Source organism: Pungitius pungitius, chromosome 3, assembly GCF_949316345.1.
Source record: "Pungitius pungitius chromosome 3, fPunPun2.1, whole genome shotgun sequence".
Lineage (NCBI taxonomy): Eukaryota > Metazoa > Chordata > Actinopteri > Perciformes > Gasterosteidae > Pungitius > Pungitius pungitius.
Genome location: NC_084902.1, coordinates 2,610,800 through 2,628,995, shown reverse-complemented (window position 1 = coordinate 2,628,995; position 18,196 = coordinate 2,610,800). Strand labels below are relative to the sequence as shown.

The following is an 18,196-nucleotide window of genomic DNA, read 5'->3' as shown; positions in this document are numbered from 1 at the left end:
TTGTGGTGAGCTCCGGGTTTTATGAATAACAGCGAGACGAGCTGCAGAGATTGAGATTCAAAATGACATCATTCGCCCCCAGCATTGCAGTCAAAGTCGTCAAATATCACCAAAGACAAACTCCACGATGGTAAAACAAGAGAAACGGAAGAAGCAATAACGAAAGTAAGAGCTCAAATCTGGGTTCTTTCCCAGATTGCTCAACGCCGTGTTGTTGGGTAATCGGTGGTCATCAAACAGAGCAGCTGGCTGTGGTTCTGGGACACCTGCGACACGGAGCGGTCATGTGCGTCCGGACGGTTCTGTGGGTCCTGCTCTTCACCTCCGAGGGTGAGCGTTCCGGCTCTGCTGTGATCTCCTCCTCCTCCACCCGCACACCATTTCATGTCGAATCGAGGCACCTTGGATTGTTTTTTTGTTTATTTGTTTGTTTTGGGCTCCAGTGTCGCCGCAGCAATACGATTATGGAGACGGAACCTACGAGGATCCGCAGCCGCTGAACTGCTCGACCACGGAGAGCATCAAAGGCGGACGTGTCACCTACTCACAGGTACAAGGACGCGCCGAGCTCAAATCAATCAATCACCTTTCAGTAAATAAGCATTTTTAAGGGGTGGTTGATTGGTCCAACAAAACAAACATTTTTGTGTAAATGTATTTATTTATTTTTGAGAAAATCTTCTGATTAATGTGAAGTGAAGATCATCAGAAAGTCTCAGAGGCGTAGAGGTCACGTAGAGGTCACGTCGAGGTCAAATGTTGTGTGTACATTTGCTCTGCTGCACTGATGCAGTTTTATGTACAATCATTTGCTAATAATTGCAAAGTAAAATATTTTTAAATAGAAATAGCCTAAAGGGAGGCTGGTAAGAACAGCTAATGTATGTCAGAAATAATGGCCGAAAATCTATGAATAAATAATAATTATTATTATTATTCTCGTCACACCTGCTGAACTAGGAGGCTCATTTTCTGATAAAAGGGAACCAAAGGATCCTGAAAGTGAAACACCAGCCTTTTGTTTGTCAGTAAAAGTGAGTGTGAGTTACCCCACCCCACCCCACCCCCCCCCCCCAGGGAGGGCTGGAGGGCAGCGTGCTGACCTATCACTGCGGCGCGGGGCGGTACCCCTTCCCGGTGAGCCAGCGGCTCTGCGGCGCCGACGGGGATTGGTCCCTGGTGAGGTTGACCGACGGCAGGCGGGTGCACCGGGTCACGTGCAAAGGTAACGGTTTGCACCGCAATGCCGCGTTCAGGGACTCGGCCGCATAGTAAACCCCCCCCATCTCACTCCAGACGTGCTGTGTCCGGCTCAGCTGCAGCTGGACCACGGGGACCTATGGCCCAGAGACCAGTGGTACCGAGTCGGGGCGACGCAGAGCTTCTCCTGCCAGGACGGCTTCGCCCTGCAGGGGTCGGCCCAGAGGACCTGCGCCCTCTCTGGGGAGTGGACGGGTGGCGCCCCCGCCTGTGTCGACCACGGTGAGGACTTGAAACGGAAGGGGAAACAGAACCACGCAGAGTACTGACCCTGTGCTGAACTCTGCTGGCTGCAGCTGGCGACTGCAGCGACCCGGGGATCCCACCGGGGGCGCTGAGGTCAGCAGGCCGGTTCCACACCGGGGAGAAGGTGACCTACCGCTGCCAGGCCGGTCTGGATCTCCTCGGGTCGGCTGAACGGGTGTGCCTGGAGAACAGGGAGTGGAGCGGCTCAACGCCGCGCTGCCAAGGTGACCACGAGCGCGGTTTTATGGACATCAGTTTCACGTTCAGGCGAAAAACATGACTAGGAAACGTGTCCATCTGCAGGCGCCAACACCTTTGACTCCCCCGGCGCCGTGGCAGCGGCCCTGGCGGGGTCACTGGGAGGAATCATGGACGTCATCTCGCCGGACTCCAAAAAGAAAGGTGCGTATCAAAGCGCAGAATGACATTTTTAAGTGCATATATTTAACTGAAATAAGTGTGTGTGTGTGTGTGTGTGTGTGAGTAAGACACAACAGGGTCCTTCGCCAGGACCTTCCGCGTGACCGAAGGCAGTCGCATGAACGTCTACATTTTACTGGACACGTCGGGAAGCATCAGAAAGCAGGACTTTGATCTCTCCAGGAGCGCCACCATTGCTCTCATCCGAAAGGTTTGAGCTCAGCTGACTCAGCAAAGGGGAGGGGGGGCGGGGGGGGGGGGGGGGGGGAGTGTATTTTCGTTTCATCACGCGTGTCTCCTCCCCAGCTGGACAGCTACGAGGTGCAGCTGAAGTTCCACGTGCTGTCGTTCGCCACGGAGACGAGAGACATCGTGGACATCATGGAGACGGAAAGGAGCGGCAGCGCGGACGCCGTCGTATGGAGCCTGGAGCACTTCGACTACCTGAGTAGGACTCGCCGCCGCCGCCGCCTCTGCCGCCGCCGCCGTCGTCTGTGTTCTGTAGAGCTGAGCCTTTGGCACGCGTCCATCTGCAGGCCACGGGCTCAAGACGGGCACCAACCTGCACGCCGCCCTGGAGCGCGTCGCCGAGGTCATCAGCTTCTTGAAGCAAGACGACGCCGGGAACCATTTCAATGAGACGCAGAACGTCATCATCATAGAAACAGATGGTAGACACACACACACACACACACACACACTCTGTGGAGCATCTTCAGCGCTGAGGCCACTCCTCCTCTCCTCGTCTGCAGGTTACTCCAACACCGGCAGGAAGCCTGAGATCGCCCTCAACCAGATCCGAAATCTGCTGGGCTACAGCGCCGCGTCACGTGATCACACCGACGAGACCATGCTGGGTGTCAAGATTCAATCTTTTAAATACGACCTGTACAGCGTTTACACTTTAGCTGCTGATGTGTCTTGATACAGAAGGTAATCAACCATGTGTTGTTTTCTTTTTGTAGACGTCTATGTTTTTGGAATTGGGGATCAAGTCAACAAAGCGGAGCTGAACTCCATAGCCTCGAAGAAACGAGGCGAGGAGCACTTCTTCGTGGTGAGAGACTTCCGAACCCTGGGGCAGGTGTTCAACCGCATCATCAGTGAGTAGCCGATGGCCCTGGTGCGTGTTTACGCCTCGCGGCGACGTGACGGTGACTGAGGAGCATCTCTGATGCAGGTGATCAGAGCGTCACAATGTGTGGGGTGGCTCAGGAGCGGGAGGACGGTCAGGCGACATTCACCAGACCCTGGCATGTCACCTTGGAAACGGCCTCAAAGGTCACTCATCAGCCTCCTCTTTAACATTTTAGATTTGGATTTTTTTACTTTTTTTTTGACAAACGTGGACTTTTCCTCCCCTTTAAGTGTGTCGGATCCATCGTGAGCCCGAACTGGGTGCTGACAGCCGCTCACTGCTTCAAAGGGCTGAGCGCCGGCGACCTGCAGAAGGTGCACGTACACCACGGTGAGGGGGGGGGGGGGAACGGGACGTCCATGTGGTGTAGCAAGACTGCAGTGCAGGATGCTAAACTCACTTGGGCTAAAACGTATTATGAATAATGTACTTACCAATAGTAAACATCATCAATATAACAAACTCATTGTTTTAATATAATGGGATATTGGCATTACAACAAATATCGAGATTGAGAGTTCTGGGTGTTTTCCGTGTTCCAGGTGACGGCCCGTCGGCTTCCCAGAAGGTCTTCATTCACCCAAAGTACGACGTCAGGGCCCTCGAGCACAGGAACGTGTCCGAGTTCTACGACTACGACGTCGCTCTGGTCCAGCTCGACCAGGAGGTCAAGCCCTCCTGGAGGGCCAGGTGAGATTATGAGTGAGGAAGAGACGGGCGGCGCCACATGGACGCCCCCCCCCCCCCCCCCCCAACCAACCAACAGGCCCTCATTTTAAAGTGCAAGCATCAATCTTTTAATTAAAAGGGTTTGTCTGGTGTAGCTAAGAGGAATACTGGCTCTCTCTGTGTGTGTGTGTGTGTGTGTGTGTTTACATACTACAGACCCATCTGCTTGCCGTGTACCGTACCAGCGGATCGAGCCATGAAGAGAGTCAACTCCACCTGTCGGCAACACAGTAGGTGACCTTTTGACCTTCGGTTGGCCTAAATAAAAAGGCATGGATGGTAGTGAGAGGGTGGACTCACTTGTTCCCTTTGTTTTAGTAACGATATCAAGACTGAATATCCCAAATAGTGAAATGCACCTGCGTCTTCAGGGAAGGAGCTGCTTCCACACGAGGAGACCGCCGCCTCTTTCATCCACAAGAACGTCGCACGCCAACAGACGCACGTTCACACCGAGAGCCAGGTGAGTGACATGTGACTATTTAAAAAAAAAAAAAAATTAAAAAAAGAAGAAGTCTTTGTTCTGAGGAGTCCTCCGTCTACGCCTGCAGAGGCCCGGCTGCGTGGAGAAGGCGAGGCAAACACTCAGAGATCCCACCAACGTGACTCTGGACGAGTACATACCCGACCGGTTCCTCTGCTCCGGGGGCTCCTCGGGGTACCAGGACGCCATCAGCTGCAGAGGTGCTCGCTTGCGCTTAATGCGCCGCCGCTTTGACCGCCACATCGCTTACAGCTCATCTTTTTCCTTTTTTTTTTTGGTGCACAGGTGACTCGGGTGGATCCCTGTTCCTGCAAAAGAGAAACCGCTACTTTCAGGTCTGCAAAGGTTCTAAAAGCATCGCGGGCGCACCGGACCCGGCATCAATCGCGCGCCTCATGTGTCCCGCCTTTCGTCTCCAGGTGGGAGTCTTGAGCTGGGGCACGACCAACGTGTGCGACCCCCCCGGCGTGAGAGGGTACAGCAGCGTGAGGCCGCCTCCGGACGCCCGAGACTTCCACATTGACCTGTTCCAGGTGATGCCGTGGCTGAAGCAGCTGCTCGGGGGGGAAGTCCAGTTCCTGCCCGACGACGACTGAGGACCTCGAGGAACGGCCTCGCGCAACGAGCGCATCAGCAAATGTGTGAATAATCGTAGACACGGTCATCGAGTGTGTTCTAAAACTTTATTGTCAATAGGAATAGAAATAACACTGATTTTTTGTCACTCACAACATAAAAAAATAATGAAAAAAAAAACATCTTTCTGGATTCTTTCTGAACGCAACACAAATAAATGAGGCCTAAATAATGGAAATATACCTGAGCTGAAACAAACTTTCTGTGTATTTTTCCATCACTGCTGCTCATCTGTAGGGTTTCTCTCTGCAGCTGCTTCTCCGGCTGTTATTTGGAATTTATTTTTCTTGTGTCAGCGAGATTTTGAAAGTGAAAGGACCCCCGGACAGCCAGCCGTCCAATCAGCCCTCAGAAAACTGCCGGTACAAGGCTTCTGATTGGCTGTCCTTGAAGTTGGGGACAAAGTGGATCTGGAGGATCTCGGAGAATCCCTCATCGAGAGCAGGATCCACAAAGTGTTTCCTGTCCAGACAGAAAGCGGTCAGTGCCTGTCTGTTGTGTACGTGTTATTAAAAATACTATTCAAGACTTTAGACTAGACTTTACCACAGAAACAGGAAGGAAAGGTATCATTATGAAAATTGCAGTGAAATAGAATGCATTTAAGCTTCATTTCGTCAAATCACTCACTTGTAGCTGTGGAAAATCATGTCATTGACCTTGGCGTGCTTGACGTCCGACGGAACCATCTCACGGAACTGTGAAGGACAACGACGACGTGTTCAAATAAATGAAATAAAAAGGATAAACGGCCCAAGGAGTGTCGAGCAGGAGGCGCCTACTCTGTTGTTGTGCTTGGCTTGCTCCAGGGAGGCCGAGAAGTGGAAGCAGCGGCACTGCACCCCCGCTGCCTTTGCAACGTCCACATATCTGGAAAAAGTATTGTTGTCACAAACCAAGACAATAAATGCAGGTACAAGAAAAAAAACAAAAACACTGTAGCAATTTGTTTCGATTGTGACACTTGAACATAATGACAAAAGTGAAATAACGAAATACAGGAACACACGCGCTGCTTTTACCGTTTGCGAGACTCCGGGTCCGGGTTGGTGTTGTCCACGGCAACGCTGCGGCCTTCTTTCAGGGCGCGCTCACACGCTGACACGCAGCTCTGCCACGAGCCGAGTGTGTCCTGAGGCAGAGCAACACACATGACAGTGTGGGGAACTTTAAGGGAAAAGGCCCCGACAATAACCACCTTTACGTTGGTGTTTCTCATCATTATCACAGTACTACCATCTTTAAAGGAGTTGCACATCGTGTGTATCAAAAAGAAAAAGCCGAGTAGCAACAGTTAAAATCTTCCTGTACTGTAAAAAGTTCTGCATGTGTTTAGAATTAAAATCCACTGACCCTGTTGACGTACGCGTAGCCTTTGGGAACGACGTGCGTGTGGAAGAAGGTGGATTTACCAGCTGTTGCAAAAGGAAACAAGGCGGAAACAAGGTCAGCGAGGAGGAAACAAGGCGGAAACAAGGTCAGCGAGGAGGAAACAAGGCGGAAACAAGGTCAGCACGGAGGAAACAAGGCGGAAACAAGGTCAGCGAGGAGGAAACAAGGCGGAAACAAGGTCAGCGAGGAGGAAACAAGGTCAGCGAGGAGGAAACAAGGCGGAAACAAGGTCAGCGAGGAGGAAACAAGGCGGAAACAAGGTCAGCACGGAGGAAACAAGGCGGAAACAAGGTCAGCGAGGAGGAAACAAGGCGGAAACAAGGTCAGCGAGGAGGAAACAAGGTCAGCGAGGAGGAAACAAGGCGGAAACAAGGTCAGCGAGGAGGAAACAAGGCGGAAACAAGGTCAGCGAGGAGGAAACAAGGCGGAAACAAGGTCAGCGCGGGGTCGGTGGGGCGAGGGAACAGACGGGTGGACGAATCGCCACTTCGGCTCTTACATGCAGGGTAACCCACGGCAACAAGGACCTCGGTGCTGCTGGAGGTGAGCGAGGCCGACGGGGGGTCGTAGCACCTGGAGGCGGAGTCGAGCTTCCTCTGGAAGTTCAGATGAAGAAAAAAAAAGGTTAACATCGTATTCTCATATTGTGTGAAAACAAAGGAAAGAAAAAAACGCAGCAGGGCCGTTCATGGTTCTCACAGGGTCAAAGTGAGGCAGGCTGTAGGGGGCGCTCTTCCAGCCCAGGAAGTACTCCTCCGGGGTGTGGAACTGGAGTCCGATGTTCAGAGCAAACTGCAAACAGAGACCAAAAGAAAGAGAGCAACGTTTTTAGAAAAATGAATTCACCTGATCCCCCTCTTAAGACGACACACACACACCCATTTGGGAAATACCATATCAGTAAATCCGTCTGTAAACACAGGGTGTCCGTCGCCACGGCAACACCCACTAACACGCGTGGCCTTACCAGTCTGTCGCTGCAGGAGAAATCCTTCTTCTTTTTCCCTGGAGCCCAGTTCTCCGGCCTGCCGGCAGCATCTGTGCACAAAGGTGGAGTGTGTGTGTGTGTGTGTGTGTGTGTGTGTGCGCGCATTTCAACGGTTTAGAAAGCACTAGTAAGAAGGGTTATGTTGCATATCTGCACTTTGAGGAGTTAGTTTTAGGTTTTCTTAGATTTCAGGTCTTAAAGCCTCCACATCATCAGACCACTTCACGCCCAACCTCGCTCACCTCCGACATAGAACGTCTGCGTCTTGTCGATGGTCACGCCATCGTTCGCCTGAGCAGCAAACACACACACACACACACACACACACACACACACACACATGCGAGGACACAGTTAATACTACTAAAATAGACAGTGTATTGTCAGACACATTGTGACTCAGCTGAATTAGCGTGAAAGAGTCTTTACTTTTGTTCTATCTGTCACGGGTTTAAATACTGTGCAGGGTGTGTTGCTCTTCAGTAATATGGGCGTGTGTTTAAGCGCCTCCAACAGCGTTCACCTTCTCACACAAGTGATTCCACATTCCCGTCACCGGTTTGCGGTAGATTCCCGGGCTGGTTGACACGAACACCTGAGACGCAAAGAAAACCCGCGTTCGTTTCGAAGGACGATCGGGCGAGAAGAGATGAGAGTCGAACCGAACCGCAACGCCACAAACCTGCACGGGGAGCTGCAGCTTGGCCAGGATGTCCTCCACTTTGGACCGGAACACCTCCGGCTTCAGCTTGCCTCTGGCGATGCCCATCTGGTTGGTGAAGAACACCACCTGTAGGGGGGGGGGGGGAGAGAGAGAGAGAGAGGGTAGAACAGGAAGCCGGGCCTCACGTCGCACCACAGAGGGAGCCGCCCCCCCCGCGCGTTTGGCACCGTCCTCACCTTGTAGCCCCTCTTGAGCAGGCTGGCCAGCCGGGGCTGGATCTCATGGTACAGAATCCTGTCAGCGGGGGGAGAGACACAAGCAGGTGAATACCACGAAAGGCCGGGGGGGGGGGGGGCAGAGCAGAGCATTGGGGAAAGGGAAGGTGCAGACGTACTTCCAGTCATCGGGCCCAGTGGGGAAGACTTTCCCGGACTTGGTGGTGATGATGCAGCCGTCTATGTCGAAGCCAGCGATCTGCAGGACGGCAAGAGGGAGGAACAAGAGTCTTTCACGCCTGAGACATGACGTCATATGTGTTCATGTGAGAAAAAAAAACCCAACAACCAGTAAATGTAGAACTTTACAAGGCGAGAAGCACGTTCGTTGTGCAAGTGAAACCCTCGCTAAGGGGGCAAATGATGCCGCTCCCCCACCTTCTCGCTCGCTCTGACGCCGGCGGCCGTGTACAGCATCAGACCGCCGACCTGCTGCCAGGTGCCCCTCAGACACGCATTGGAAGAGGAGGAGGAGGAGAAGGAGGAGGAGGAGGAGGAGGATGAAGGCTGGGAGCCGTTGCTCCTCTCCCTCAAAGACTCCTCCGCCAGCTTCTGCAGCTGCTTGAGCTTTTCCTCCGCCATTCTCTCCTCTTCCTCCTCCTCCTCCTCTTCCTCTTGCTTCGTCCGTCCACCCGCGGCTTCCGCATCCAGCCTTTGGCGCTTCACCTCGGCGTGTCCCTTCTCTGGACTCAGCTGTCTTTTAGATGACTTGATGGAAAGAAGACAGAAATTTTAAATGTGTGTCTACGACTTCTTTTGATCATTTTTTATAACATTACATGAATAAGCAAATAAGACACATGACGTGATACACTAAGGCGAAGTCGCACCAACAGGGATTCATCCTCAAACTCAATCAAAACCTGGTTTAACTGTATTGCATCAAACTTCAAAACTACCTTCTGTTGAATCCAAATGAAATGTATTAAAAGTGAAATGTGATCCAGAGGTAAATTTAAACTCGGACTGGGTGTTTTTCTTTAGATGGATTGAGCAGAATAATCAAGTTATTGCCATAAATTTAAAGGGACAAACTCAATCTTCAAAGTTTTATGAAGATTTATCTCCAGAAACCGTTGCAAAAAGCACACTGTAGGAGCAGAAGAGGTGCTGTTTTTTTTAGAAAATCTTTCATCATTCGGCCCCATTGTGCCTTAATGGGTGTCACCACAATGACCGAACGCATGTGATACCTTCATGGGAGAGGTGGAGAAGAAATCCTTTAAACTGCGCTTGGGAACACGACTGGACTGCGGCTCTTTTTCTTCGCCACTTCTGGCTCCCCTCGCCTTATCGGCGGCTTTGACTCCGTTTGAGTCGGGGGCGTAGTGCACTTTGAACGGGTGGCTCCGGTTAACCAGGAAGAGGGTGCCTCCGTGGGTGAGTTTGCCGGACTGGCTGCGGCTCAGCTTCTCACCTTCCAGGAAACTGGGATTGGGACCCAGCTGTGGGGGAGAGGAACAAGAGCTGCATGGGCATTGTTCTGAATCCTTTATGCATGCAGGGTGCAAAGGGCGTTAAGACAACCAGCGCCCTTCTTTTGCCGGGGTGTGTCTGGTTCTTTTCCAGTCCGACAGCTCCACGCGGAGACAAGAGTTATAATCCGGGGCCGCTGGGCCGGGCTCACTTGTTTGTTTTCATACCTGAGTCACAACAACATCCTGGTCTGCATAGCGAGCCACCACCTTCACTGAAAGAAACACAACCAAACACACGATTGCTGTCACGGATACTCACAGACACGGCTGGATATTCGGCTGGTTGAAGCTGCTTTATGATATTTTGGAGACTAGATGAATAATGGAAAAGGAATCACAGCTTTATATTTATTACATAAACACAACTACTGTGGCAAGATGCTGATGACGCACTTTCCATCCATGTTTGTTCATTTCAGCATTTTATCCATTTCTAGTTAAAGCAAATCAAATCGAAAGTGCTGCAGCTGACTATTGTTTCATTATTTTTATTATCAACTACTACAGCTCTAAATTGCTTAGTTTGTCCGACCAATACGTATTCTCAGTACATATAGAACTTTTTTTTTGTTTTAAATCAATTACCAAAGAAGACGTAAGAAATGTTTCATATGGATCCACTCAGTTTAATATCAGTTCGTGGAGTCTAATTCTTTACTACTTCTCCTCTAAAAGATGGAACATGTTTAATGAAACCCGTAAGATGTTATTTGATTCTTCTCCCTCGACTAATTTGCATCAACCTCTGTGATTAATAATAATAATAATAATTATGATAATAATACCAATCCCCCCTGACTTCTGGTGTGTTTTTGGAACTAACGTTAATACAGAATGAGAAACCTCCCTCACCCTGGTGCCTGGAGCATTGCTTGTCGGCGACTCCGGTGTCCGGACCCCGGCCCAGAATCACGGCTCGTCCGTCCTCCAGCGGGACCCGAACCCCGGACGGGCCGAGCAGCGCGCACGACATCTTTGGCTCGTATGGTTTTTTTCGGGAACTCAAAAGCAGGAATTACACAACGTTACTTATCACACGAAAGGGGGCCGTTTATTTTACAAGCGTGAAACGTTCCTACTTTTGGCCACAACTTCGTTCTGACTTAGTTGGTTCGTAGGTACAATGGACCGGAAAAGCTCTAATTGTGTGTTGCGCGGTCCGTCAGAGAAATGGGCTCGTCTGGAAACTGTCCTGTCCCGAAAAGGTTCCGCTCGTGACTTCGACTTTTCCGGGTTTTCTAACAATTAGCATAGTCTTAAAACCTTAATAACTGCCAGAGAAAACCACGTCCACACGAAGACGTTTTTTTTTAATGAATAAAAATGGCGTCTCTTGATTCGGGAGTTTCGTGTTTTGATTGAAACGCAGTGGAGTGAATTTAACCCTGACGTTAGTTACCTGAGGGCTCAGCTGTTCGCTCCTCAGCGACCGGACAGATGCCACAAGACACACTCAAAAACAAGAGGTACATTTTCTATTGTCCTAGGGTCGTTTTCTAGTGTCGTCTTCCCCTATTATACAGGTTAAATGTGGTAATGAATAAGCATATTCTCCCTATGGGTGGAGAATGTTTTATAACTTGTCACTGGCTGGGTTACTAAAGTAACCCCTTTTTGTTTTTGATTTATACTTGGTTTGATGTTTGATGTGACAATTACAGTGTTTAAAACATTTGTAATTTTGTATTCACAATTCACACGTTTTAATGCGGGATTGTCTAGAATCAACACAGACATAGAACAAAGAGGGGAGGCTAGTGTTTACTCTTTAACTGTCATTTAAACAGTGGTTTAGTGGTCACCACCAGTAAATATTGTATATTGTCCGCCTCTAAACATGGAAAGATATTGACTACCCAACAGGTTGAGCAGGTATCACATTCAGGGTGTATCCACACACATAACTCCGTTGGTGTTGGAACCTGACTGTCATTTCCAGCCTGTTTCTGTCACTGCAGTCCCTCCTCTTTTCGGAGTACTCATCGCTCTTCTCACTTTGCCTCCTCTCTCCTGTCAGGCAGTCTTCCTTGGTGGATTACCTGTGTGTTTTATAATACAAGCAGAAGGACAACTTGACTTTCAGGTAAAATCCCCCCCCCCCCCCCCCAAATACCTGTTGCTTTGATTTGTTGTTTGAATGAAATAGCTTTAAACTCTCCGGCTTCTCTGGTGCCAGTTGGAGGCAACTGGAATTTTTTTGCTCTCTGAGCCAGCCAGCATCTTTTTGTTTGATTTGTATCTACCTCAGCTCTCTCTCTTTTCCCACAGGGCGACCAACTGTAACACCATTTGTTTATCTGCAATCACCTCAAATCAGCTTTGACTTCACCCTCTTTCTACAGCCTCTTTGCCCGATCTTTGGAGCAACAATCCTCCTCACCATGTCCAACCAGCCCATGGAAAAAAACACACACGAAGGGGACTACACGTCCCTGATGAGAGGCTTGAGGGAGCTGGACCTCCGTGGCCCCTGTGTTCCCAGTGAGCTGGTGCTGACTGGAGACCACGCTTTTCCTTTAGCGATGAACAGCAAAGGCCAGGTCCTGATGGCGGCGTCACTGTACGGCCGCGGGAGGGTGGTGGTCCTGGGTCACGAGGGCTACCTGACGGCCTGTCCCGCTCTGGTGGAGAACGCCGTGACCTGGCTGAGAGGGGATGGGTCCGACAACGTGTCCGTGGGGATCCACAGGCAGGTCAGCCGAGTCGCTGATAACCTCAGTAAATCCAGCTTCCAAGTCGCAGTCGTCGGGGCCTTCGCCGAGAACCGGCAGGTCGGCGTGTACGTGACGGACGCCTACAGCGTCGAAGCGGAGGCGAAGGAGCTGGTGGCTTTTCTGAAAGCCGGAGGAGGAGTGCTGATAGCGGGGCAAGCGTGGCACTGGGCTGAGGCGCACCCCGGGGAGAACCCGCTGCTCCAGTTTGAAGGGAATAAGGTGTGTGGCGTGGCAGGGATCTACTTCTCGCACCGTGGCGGCGAAGCAGAGTGCCTGCCCGTCTACCCACAGATCCCGGCCTCCTGGATGGCTGTAGTGTGAGTGCCCACTTCTTATTTAACACAACCTTTAACCTGCAATCCACTTCACGATTGCAATGTCAAAATCAAACATAACTTTGCCAATGCAATATAAAAAATGCGAATATATGATGATAATGTTTTATTTTGCCATAACTATTTGTTAAAATAAATGGTTAATAATGGCTGCAGATCAGGTCAGATTCTTTGAAAGTTTTTCCTGTACTAACTATACAATATTAATATATTAAGTTTGGACACATCTTATCCAATTCAATATGAAAGTGGGTCCAAACCTTTCACCTGTATGTATATTAGTAATATTAATTATCAGTTTATCAAGTTTATTTAGATAGGGACAGATACAAATAACATAGATAAAACTCTAACAGTCATCTGATGTGAGTATCATAGTGTTTTTAGCTAAAGCTAATTTACTGCATTTATTTAATGTATCACATTGGGTTCTTTCTACTTGTATCTATTCGAAACTCATAAAGACACAACATAAAAATACAAATAATCAATAGACTTTCCCTTTCAAATGCAGAATGGGAAAGGATTTTGAGGACGACTTGGAGTTCTTACTCGAGGGGGTTTCAGACTTCGACATCCAAGGCATTACGGCCTCGGAGATTCTGGTCCACGGCCCGCTAGCCTTCCCCATCGGGACCACGGAGAATGGACAAGCGTTCCTGGCCGGAAGCTACTACGGGCAGGGACGGGTCATTGTGGTCACACATGAAGGCACCCTGGGACGAGAGGTAGAGATCGGACTCGTTTAACGCGGAATGTTTCCATTCGTGAGCCGAAGACTAAGATTACGTTCATGTAGGCCATCGGGTATCAAACATAGTGTGACAGTAATTTGCCATTACGCTGCCTTTTTATTTAGTTACATGTTAACTTGCAGTTGGATGTTTCTATATAGTTTTATGTTTTTTACATGCTGACCTGCCTGCTTTGTGAAAACGTCCCTCATCGCAGACATTGGCTCCATTCTGGAAAAACGCCCTTCATTGGCTGGACGAAGGTCGGCAGGGGGTCGTTGGCGTCATGCCAGATGTCCCCGTCGACGTCCTCGCCAAGTCAGGGTTGCGGTGCGAGAACACCCCCTTCAGAGACGACCTGAGCGTGTTTGTGTGCAAAGCGTACGGCGATGACCACAGGGAGAAAATCCAAAACTTTGTGGCCGAGGGAGGAGGCCTGCTGGTCGGGGGACACGCCTGGTGGTGGGCACAGTCTCGCCACGGACAAAACGAAGTGAAGGATTTCCCAGGTACCGAACGCCGCTCAGTTCGTCCCGTGCTGACACACACACGCAATGCACACTGCACGCTCAGCTAAAAAAAAGGCTCGTTGCTGTTGTGATAATGCTGCACCACTGGCTCGTATCAGGGACGTGCCTTCACAAAGCCTTGCACTTATGCGGCAATGAAAGCAGCATACAGGAATAAGTGATGAGATGTGCACCTGGTGTTAGACAAGATGAACAGATCATTAGGGCTCGGGATCCATCAGGAAGCCTAGGAATCGCCGGGTGTTTAGACCTAAAAGTAACAGCGAGTTAATATCCGGTTTGCTTTGAACGTCTTCCAGGGAACAAGATCCTGAACGTGATGGGCTTGACCGTGCTGGGAAAAACCGTCAATAGTGGTTTGCACAAGGCCCCCCTGCCGAGCCAGGCCATCAAAGAGTCCTACCACTTCCGCCACCTCCTGCGGCGCTTCGCCGGCCACGTGTCTCACGGCGGGGAGCTCAGCAGGAAAGAGGAGGAGAGCCTCCAGAGGCTGGGCTCGGACTGCGTCACCTACCTGCGCTTGAAAGCTCACGACTGCCCCTCCTACAAACAGGTGCTGGCCACCCTCACGGAGATCATGAAGAACTCGAGCATGCCTCAGGTCAGTGGGCGAAAACGCGGCACCACAGCTTCGTTGGCGGCAGCCAGATGTGTCACAGCAACTTCTTGTGGTCATTTTTTTTCTCCTTTCCAGGCGTGTGAGAGCAGCCCCGTGAACAGTCCCAAAGACAACCTCCTCCTCAGTGTGGGCACAGAGGTGTACAAGGCCTGCCCGGATCCCGATGCCCTGCTGCCCTACCTCATCAGGGACAACCCCTTGATGCCCGTGGTCTACAACCACAGAGTCAAGATCAACGTCAACGCGACAGGTCGGACAGACTAGAGAACCGTTCATCAGTTACAACTTACTAGCTGAATGAGTGATTTTGAAAATCATTTCTGTAAATTCAATATTTTGCAGTTACCGTTTATTGCGCACAAAAACTCCCTCTTTCACCCCATCGTTACCGCGGTTACACGACTTCTCCCAACGTCCCACACTCGCCACGAGCGGCACCGTCGGGGCACCTCGACCGCAAGCCACATCGCAATCCTGCTGAGTTAAGTGTGTGTGTGTTTTCCAGCAGGACACGAGTGGATCAGTACAGGGCTCTACCTCTCACCCGGCATGAAGACCTACGTTGCCATGCCAACAGAGATTGTCAACAAAGATTGGAAGGTACTCCTCACAAATAAACGTGTTAATATTGTAAAGTCCAGCCCAGACGGGTCACACACGAACACACACACAAACACACACACGAACACACACACACCTTGCTCTCGGTGTCCAGAGGAGACGCAATCAGTAACACGCGTTGTCCCTCAGATCCAAATCGGCTGCCAGACGGACCGTCTGCCGGAAGGAGTACTGAAGAGAGCGCCGTGTGTTCACGAGTACTTCCCCGTCACCTCGGAGATGATGCAGGTGTGGAACCTGTGGGGGGGGCTGATTTACCTGGTGGCGCCACCCAAAGCGAAGGTGGAGGGGTTAGAAGTCGTCGTGCAGATGGCCGTACCTGCGCCTTACTATAAATCCGGTGAGTCCGCGGTGGGAGACGCTGGTTTTCGGTCTTCGGATGTGCAAATCCTCACTGGGGGGGAGGGGAGGGATGGTAAATGGTGTGTGGGGATTATGGTTAATTATGCTGAGATAAGTGAGAGAACGTGTGAAAAATAACTGTTATAATAACGTTTTCGATGCCTCTCTTCCTCTCAGGCGTGACCACACCTGCCGAATGGTCGCTGCTGCGCACCGCCCCCTCGCCTTGGGCAGAGCTGGAGTTCGAAAACATCATCCTCACGGTGCCTTCGGAGGTCGTCCGGAGCCTGGACCGCCCCGATGAGTTGGCGGCCCTCTGGGATGAGATCATGAGGGCCATCGCTGACCTGGCGGCCATACCACACAAATTCCCTCGCAAGGAACGCTTTGTGGCAGATGTGCAGATCTCCCATGGTTAGTCGTGTTGGGCTCTGACACTGTACGCATGTTTCTCTTTTCTGTTTTTGCTGTGTGTCCTAATTACGGATGAAATCACCAGCTTGCATGAACTTGCAGTGCGATTTACTGTAAATGAACCGTAACGACAATAGTTCCGTTGCTATGACGCTGTTTTCCAGGTTGGATGCATGCCGGTTACCCCATCATGGCGCACCAGGCCTCTGCAAAAGAGCTGGTCGACGCTAACCACATGAGGACCAATGGCATGTGGGGCCCCATCCACGAACTGGGGCACAACCAACAGAGAGGCTGCTGGGAGTTTGCTCCAAACACCACGGAGTGCACGTGTAACCTGTGGTCGGTGTACGTGCACGAGGAGGTGCTGGGGATCAACAGGGAAAAGGTAATTTTCTGTGTTTGTATTGTGGCATGTCGTCATGCCAACAGAGGTCACAAAAGACGGCCCCTTTTGTTTGAGAACAGAATTTGGCGTTTCGTTTGGATGATGTTTATCGATCACATGACTTCACCTTGTTCCACGCAGGCTCATCCGGCTATGAATTTGAATGACCAGAAAAAACGAGCGGCGGACCACGTGGCGGGGGGCAGGCAACTCGGCAACTGGTCGATGTGGGTGGCCCTGGGCACGTACATGCAGGTGAGAGATAAGTGTACAAACCCCCCCCCCCCTCACCCCCCCTAAAAAAATAATGATAATGATATGAAATAAGGGGAGGCAGAAACCTGTGTTTGCCACATACCTTGTTTTATACAAAATTCCCAGGACGAAGTTGGAAACCACTGGTATTATAGGTTGTCTCACAGATATATTCTAAAAACAATGGAGCTTTTGAGGTTTCCCTCAACCTCTCACTCCTTCTGTGCAGCTCCAGGAAAAGTTTGGCTGGGAGGCCTTCAAGAAGGTGTTTGCTGCCTACCACCAGATGACCGCCTTCCCTCAGGACAACGATGGAAAGATGAACCTGTACGCCGAGACCTTCTCCCAGGCTGTGGGGATGAACCTGTCTGCGTTCTTCAAGGCCTGGGGCTGGCCCATACAAGCAGCCACTGAGGAGAAACTCTCCACGCTGCCCCCATGGAGTGACCACGCCATGGTCCAGTATGGCTGAGCTCCTGCTGATTCTAAACGCAGATCAATGACGGCCAAAGTTATCGCATTCGATATTTAGTGGGTTAGCTCTTTTCTTCTTCCCTTGTTGTGTGTGTTACATATTTATTTGGATATTTGAACAAAAAGAAATGCACACAAGTTATAATGAATGAGTTATAGGGAGCAATATACAACATTCAGAGGCCCCAACGAACACCGTGGAAATGTAACACCGACCTTACACACATTCTTTAATGCTTCTATTGTTCTACTTATTATTCTGAGTATAGTCAGGCTTTATAAGATCACCTGATTGCCTTTAATGTGACACTAATAAACATTTAATGCAACCCTCTGCTACGTGTTTGTATTCAGCTGTTTTCTTTTGGATTTTGTAAACCAACTGAATCTAGAAATAAGACAGACTTGGAAATTAGCAATAGGGCATTTAAAAGTATCCACTTGTATATTAACCACTATGCAATCAACACACAGTATTTAAATAGAAAACAAAATTAAACCACTTATTTATCAAGTTAATACAGCGTGTGAAATAAGTATTGAACACCATTCACCATTTTTCTCAGTAAATATATTTCCAAAAGAGCTATTGGCATAATATTTTCACCAGATGTTGGTAACAAGTAATACATACATACAAAGAAACCAAAACCAAGAAGTTCAGAAATAAAGTTATGTGTAATAATGTGAAATGACACAGCAGCACGTTATAACTGTACTAAACACGTCATCCTCAGGCAAACAGATAACATTCTTTACCCTGTTGTGGAATGTTTCAATAAAACTAGTTTGGGAGAAGAGAATGATTTGTTTCAATGTTTGTCTAATAGGAAAAACAGTCTCTTGATGAATGATCGAAGTTGTTAATGTCCATTTATTGCTTGCAAGCAGGAGGTCAAATACACATTAATTTCGTTGACGAAAACTAGGACGAAAGATATTCGTTAACGACGAAAACGGATCTTAAAAAATAAAAACTATGACCCAATCTACGATAACTTTCGTTAACGAGGCGAGACGAGACGAAAAAGTCTGTGGTGACGAAGTTACAATACTTTTA

The 18,196-nt window shown here is 49.8% G+C and overlaps 3 protein-coding genes across 5 annotated transcripts; 2 read left to right on the top strand and 1 right to left on the bottom strand.

Annotated features, from left to right (window-relative positions):
* The first annotated feature begins 6 nt into the window (after positions 1 to 6).
* Positions 7 to 5,111, top strand: si:ch1073-280e3.1 (complement C2). Its single transcript, XM_037480079.2, has 19 exons — positions 7 to 330; positions 444 to 550; positions 1,078 to 1,225; positions 1,297 to 1,482; positions 1,557 to 1,730; positions 1,810 to 1,908; positions 1,995 to 2,137; positions 2,233 to 2,374; positions 2,463 to 2,597; positions 2,679 to 2,783; positions 2,892 to 3,029; positions 3,107 to 3,207; positions 3,295 to 3,394; positions 3,607 to 3,754; positions 3,950 to 4,023; positions 4,165 to 4,256; positions 4,345 to 4,477; positions 4,563 to 4,612; positions 4,697 to 5,111. The coding sequence occupies exons 1-19, from the start codon at positions 285 to 287 to the stop codon at positions 4,871 to 4,873; spliced, it is 2,298 nt and encodes a 765-aa protein (XP_037335976.2). The 5' UTR covers positions 7 to 284; the 3' UTR covers positions 4,874 to 5,111.
* On the bottom strand, positions 4,947 to 10,860 carry pnkp (polynucleotide kinase 3'-phosphatase). The gene is made up of 17 exons (XM_037480122.2): positions 10,563 to 10,860; positions 9,876 to 9,922; positions 9,426 to 9,677; positions 8,611 to 8,940; positions 8,352 to 8,431; positions 8,194 to 8,251; positions 7,976 to 8,083; positions 7,817 to 7,888; positions 7,536 to 7,584; positions 7,273 to 7,343; positions 7,005 to 7,097; positions 6,805 to 6,901; positions 6,267 to 6,328; positions 5,936 to 6,045; positions 5,696 to 5,783; positions 5,544 to 5,611; positions 4,947 to 5,375 (listed from the first exon to the last, which is right to left on the bottom strand). Exons 1-17 carry the CDS (start codon positions 10,681 to 10,683, stop codon positions 5,255 to 5,257), a joined length of 1,827 nt encoding a protein of 608 aa, XP_037336019.2. The 5' UTR covers positions 10,684 to 10,860; the 3' UTR covers positions 4,947 to 5,254.
* A 67-nt stretch (positions 10,861 to 10,927) lies between these two features.
* On the top strand, positions 10,928 to 17,470 carry LOC119222983 (TRPM8 channel-associated factor homolog). 3 transcript variants are annotated; one of them, XM_037480038.2, is made up of 13 exons: positions 10,928 to 11,176; positions 11,728 to 11,793; positions 12,053 to 12,741; positions 13,274 to 13,487; positions 13,711 to 14,002; positions 14,323 to 14,624; positions 14,718 to 14,892; positions 15,148 to 15,242; positions 15,393 to 15,603; positions 15,783 to 16,019; positions 16,184 to 16,407; positions 16,549 to 16,662; positions 16,892 to 17,470. In XM_037480038.2, the coding sequence occupies exons 3-13, from the start codon at positions 12,092 to 12,094 to the stop codon at positions 17,132 to 17,134; spliced, it is 2,757 nt and encodes a 918-aa protein (XP_037335935.2). In that variant the 5' UTR covers positions 10,928 to 11,176; positions 11,728 to 11,793; positions 12,053 to 12,091; the 3' UTR covers positions 17,135 to 17,470. The 3 variants fall into 3 exon arrangements, with proteins under 3 accessions (XP_037335935.2, XP_037335925.2, XP_037335943.2); XM_037480028.2 differs by having other exon boundaries at positions 11,979 to 12,741; XM_037480046.2 differs by having other exon boundaries at positions 10,929 to 11,176; positions 11,979 to 12,741; positions 15,151 to 15,242.
* The last annotated feature ends 726 nt before the right edge of the window (positions 17,471 to 18,196 follow it).